The following is a 5,000-nucleotide window of genomic DNA, read 5'->3' as shown; positions in this document are numbered from 1 at the left end:
GAAAGAAAGCCTTGTTGTAAAAGCTATAGCCTGATCTCAGTCTAGCCAAAATATGGTTGGTGGAATTAGGTTAGCCTTTTTTGCTATAATGCCAATAGGGAGGGAGGCTGTAGTGATTACTGCACATTGCACCATTGTTTGGTTGGACTTGAGTTGGTAGTTCCTTCTTTGCAGATCATAGCTAGTATAAAATGAAAGTTATTTTTTTAACCCATTCATGCTAAGGTGGACACGTCTTTGCTTGTTTGACTGAGACTGCATTAATTAAAGGAGAAATAGTCCTTCAAACACAGGCTCAATGCCTGTTTATGCAGAGCCAAGAGTAGAAAGTGGGGTAATTTTGTTTCTTGTGCTTCTGATTTTTTCCCTTTGTATGCATCCTGATGCAATATATGGTGTGGCATATATTTTCCAACTTTCTTTTTGGTGTAGGTGATAAGTGCATTAGCTTTTCATAAGAGAAATGTCTTCTTGGATTATTGTTAAAAGTGCCTCTGTACAAATAATTAATGTTACACTTTTTACCAATTAAGAAATCTGACGTTTTGAAAGGGTAGTGGAATAAATCCTCCTAGCTAAAACAAGAAAGGTTCAGCCTTAACATACCATTGCTAGGTAATATCTAAATATCTAAAAATAAATTTTGTGCAGAAAAAATTTTCGTCATAGTTTGAAGAGTATTATCTTACACACCTGATGATGTCTGATCTAGATGCATTGCCTGGTTAGACCACAGTATCTCCCAAAAGATAGGAAATATATGGGATACCCGTCTTGGCTACAACAGTTTCTCTAATGTAGGGTAGGGGTGGGAAAGGGCTGATAAAAGAGAGGATGATTTGTGTCTGTGGCCATAGGACAAGAAGGCAGGATTTTCTACAAAGAGATGTGCCTGCTGTGATGATAATGTTAGATGCATACCAGATGGTGAAAAGCCAGAGTACAGGTTAGATACCGAAAGATAAAGATTGGGGTGGTCAGTGGTAGACAGTTTGGCTAAGAGGGGCTTAGGATGATTGAGCAGCAATAAATAACTAAAAAGGGGGTTAAAATAATGTAGAGATTTCTAAAAACAAAACTAGAGAAAATAGTATTTCCGTAGTGGATTAATAGTATTGATGATGATGTTGTAGTTATAATTATTATTGTTATTTGGAATAATTTTCTTTTATTGTTTTTACCATTATCATATTGTTGTTGCTGTTATTATAATAATAATTTATTATTATCATTATTATTATTATTAATGTTAATATTAATATCAATATCATTAACAATGATAATATTGATATTATCATTATTATAATTTTTATTATTATCATCAATATTATTAATATTATTATTGTTATTATTGTTGTTATTTTTATTATTATTGTTATTGTTGTTATTATTATTATTATTGGTATTATTATTATTGGTATTTTTATTTTATTGTTATTGTAATAACTTATTGTTTTTACTATCATCATCATCATTATTGATATTGTTGTTATTATTGATTTTATCATTACTAACATTATTATTATTATCACTCATCAATTGATATGATAATAATAATTGTTTTTTTATTATTATTGTTTTTGTTATTATTGTTGATTTTATTTTTATTGTTATTATTTTTTATACTACTACTACTACTACTACTACTACTACTACTACTATCTACTATCTACTATCTACTACTACTAACACTACTACTACTAACACTATTACTATTTCTGTTACTGTTCTTTTTTATTTTATTAGATAGTGATAGTATTTATTTGTCTATTTATTATTATTATCATTATTATTATTATTATTATATATATATATATATATATATATATATATATATATATATATATATATATATATATATATATATATATTATATATTATATATATATCTATATATATATATATATATATATTATATATCTATATATATATATATATATTTTTTTTTTTTTAGCATAATAGCTAGTTTTGATATTGTTGTTAGTATTTTTTTTATTGTTGTTATTGGGGCTAAACATTTTTATAGTTTTCATTATTAGTTTATTATTGTCATTATCACTATTATTTTTCCTATTATTGTTATAATTGTGGGTACGAAAGCATTCATTGGTTTTTTGTCTTTGATGGTTTAGGACAAGTTTCCAACCATTTTGTTCTTCTGTACACCTTGGGCATTTATGTAGATTCCTGTGTACCCCCAAAAAGTTAAGGAAAGAAAATAGTGAAATTAATATTTTTATATTTTATGAGCTTTAGTTCTCGTATGACTACAATCTCACTAATCTTCCTATATGCTTAGTAAACTTTTTATTCAACTCTTGCAGCAAAGCTATGGCTACAAAGCTGGTGATGAGTAACATTATTAATCTTTCTCAAGCTGCAAGATTGAGTGACTCGGGCCAATGCATGGTGCTGTATGCCACTGTCTTAGTTGGTGTACATATTGTATACCAGATCTTTTCAGGCTCGGTACGGGGACAGATTACAGCCATGGAAAGTTTCATTATAGTTAAAAACAAATGGTATTCATCCTACTTTTGATATACTCAAGTAAAATCTTTGCTTACTAAAATGAGAGGAAGAAAATTGTGCAGTCTGAATGCAGATTACAATATCATTTATTGTATAGTAGTGGTTATTCTCTCAGACCTAATTTACCCCATGAAAAGTACAAATGTACCTCAGGGGGTACATGTACACCAGGTTGGGAACCCCAGGCGTAGGACTATTAGATGAATCTAGTGGTCACTGGCAACACCTCTGCCTCATATTGCTTATGTTTACCACTACTTACTTTAGCATCCACACTGGTATGGAGGGGGCATGGCCTAAGGGTTAACATTTAACAGTAACTTTCCTTGCTTGAACTTTGTAATTCAAGATTTAATAAATTTACTCATATAAAGTTTATTCATTGAAGGCATAAATCAACCAGCACTTACCTGCTAATGCTTGCCTGCACTACATGCTTACTAGCAGTGTGGAGGTGGATATAGGATTGTTTATTGTATTACACCAATGAGCACCTTGTATACCAATTATGGTGAAGGTTCATTGCAATACAATATGTAAATTATATTACCTTTAATTCCCAAGCTATTTCAGAAAATGTATTGTTGTTACTTGGGACTTCTTTTGATCCCAAGTTTTATGGGAATAATGAGGTTCAGCTTTTCTTTGTTTATGGTATTAATTTATGTGTATGTGGTTTATGGAGTAGACAAGAATAGTCACATTTTAATAAGAGAATGATACTGACATTCCACAGAGATTCACATAATCTAATGTTCATTGATTTGAGGAAAGGTAATACTGTATTGTATTTGCTTTAGAAGTATATAATGATGTAAAGCTGTCAAGAATTATGCCATTTCCATTTTTAGGAAGGCACCTTGGAAATGCTTAGTGTCATATATTTGAGAATTGCAAGTTACATGAGTCTTCCCAACTTTTAAACTTGAGTTGTGCTAAAAATGAAAGGTGTAAGGACTACAATAATTTATCTGGCAAGTTTGGTTATTTTTTTAAAATATGATTTTCACCTAACTAAATGTGAACACGCACACGCACGTGCACACACACACACACACACACACACACACACACACACACACACACACACACACACACACACACACACACACACACACACACACACAACAACACACACACACACACAAACACCACACATACACACAACACACACACACACACACACACACACACACACAACACACACACACACACACCAACACACACCCCACACACACAACACACACCACAACACACACACAATACACACACACACCACACACATACACACACACAAACACACACTAACAACACACACACACATACACACCCAACACACACACACACACACCACACACAACACACCAATCAACTAACAATATATATATATATATATATATTATATATATATATATATATATATATATATAATATAATTTTTTTTCTTTTAATATATGATACTGTATGATATTTTTAACTATGTAGTTATTTTTTAATATTATCTGTTATAAATTATAGTGTTTAAATTTTCTTCTTTAGTAGTAGAATTAGGGAACGCCCTGGTAATCTTTTTTATTCTGAATAGAAAATGTGTAACTATGTGTTTTGCTGATCATTGTTATGATTTCAAAGGTTATTTTAGTAGACCTCGCTAATACAATACCATTATATGTATTTTGTATTGTATGATCAGTGTTGCAACAAAGTAAGCTAGGATACAGTGTAAGATACGAAAAAGAAAAATCTTATCAAAATAATATATAACAATAGTACTTTGCAGCAGTAAAAGAAGCTAGTTATATGGATATGCATGCCATAATATAAATATTCTCACATTTAAGGCTGTTCTTCTTCTTGCAGACTTGGTGAAGGAATGCGAGACTAACGAACTAAGGATGGTGGAGCAAAATTGTGTGCTAATAACTTGAAGTGTACAAAGCCTGAACTAACCATAACCAAGTAACTATGTACTGTTTTCTTCACATGTAACACACTACCCTCTCAGAAGATGGAGCCTTTGGTGATTAACTCCGCAAGAATGTAACACTTTGTGTGCCATAAATGTACTTGTCTAGTCGTACCTAGTCCATTAATGATTAAATAGTAGTGAAAATTGCATGCATTTGGGAAATTAACCATCTGTGTATATATAAGTCTTTTTGGATAGTCAGCAAGTTTACCAAATATTATATACTCAAAATAAGATTGAAAATGGGAGAATTCACAATAGAATGCACTCTTTGTGGAGGAGCCTTTGGATGTGAAAAGGATTATGATGCTCATCCATGCATGGAAGATGATGTTAAAGTGCCATTTAAGATTAAGTTGGAGCAGCGTGAGGATGAAGAAGAGACAGAACTGGAGAGTGAGACTCAGCGAATGTTGAAGGAAGGGTCGAGTCTTCACATACAGGATGTTCATTCTGTGTCAGTTAAAGAGGAACCTGAGGAGAGAATGCATTCTGTGTC

General features: G+C 31.5%; 2 protein-coding genes across 5 annotated transcripts in view; both read left to right on the top strand.

Annotated features, from left to right (window-relative positions):
- LOC119582560 (nuclear receptor 2C2-associated protein-like) overlaps positions 1–5,000 on the top strand; it is a 58,081-nt gene that overhangs the window by 1,821 nt on the left and 51,260 nt on the right. For 2 of the 4 annotated variants that reach the window (XM_037930934.1, XM_037930942.1), the window contains exon 2: positions 4,393–4,491. The exons of the other annotated variants lie outside the window; for them this stretch is intronic. The gene's annotated coding sequence lies outside the window, so the exon portion shown is untranslated. The remainder of the gene's footprint in view (positions 1–4,392; positions 4,492–5,000) is intronic. 4 annotated transcript variants of the gene reach the window in all.
- Positions 4,498–5,000, top strand: part of LOC119582583 (gastrula zinc finger protein xFG20-1-like) — a gene marked incomplete at its 3' end in the record, with an annotated part of 2,900 nt that continues 2,397 nt past the window's right edge. The window contains 1 exon segment of the mRNA XM_037930954.1: positions 4,498–4,938. Within this exon segment, the coding sequence (XP_037786882.1) occupies positions 4,744–4,938 (195 nt within the window).

The sequence above is a fragment of the Penaeus monodon genome, chromosome 2 (assembly GCF_015228065.2).
Source record: "Penaeus monodon isolate SGIC_2016 chromosome 2, NSTDA_Pmon_1, whole genome shotgun sequence".
NCBI lineage: Eukaryota > Metazoa > Arthropoda > Malacostraca > Decapoda > Penaeidae > Penaeus > Penaeus monodon.
Note: the sequence above shows the minus strand (reverse complement) of the source record. Positions and strands in the feature narration are given on the sequence as shown.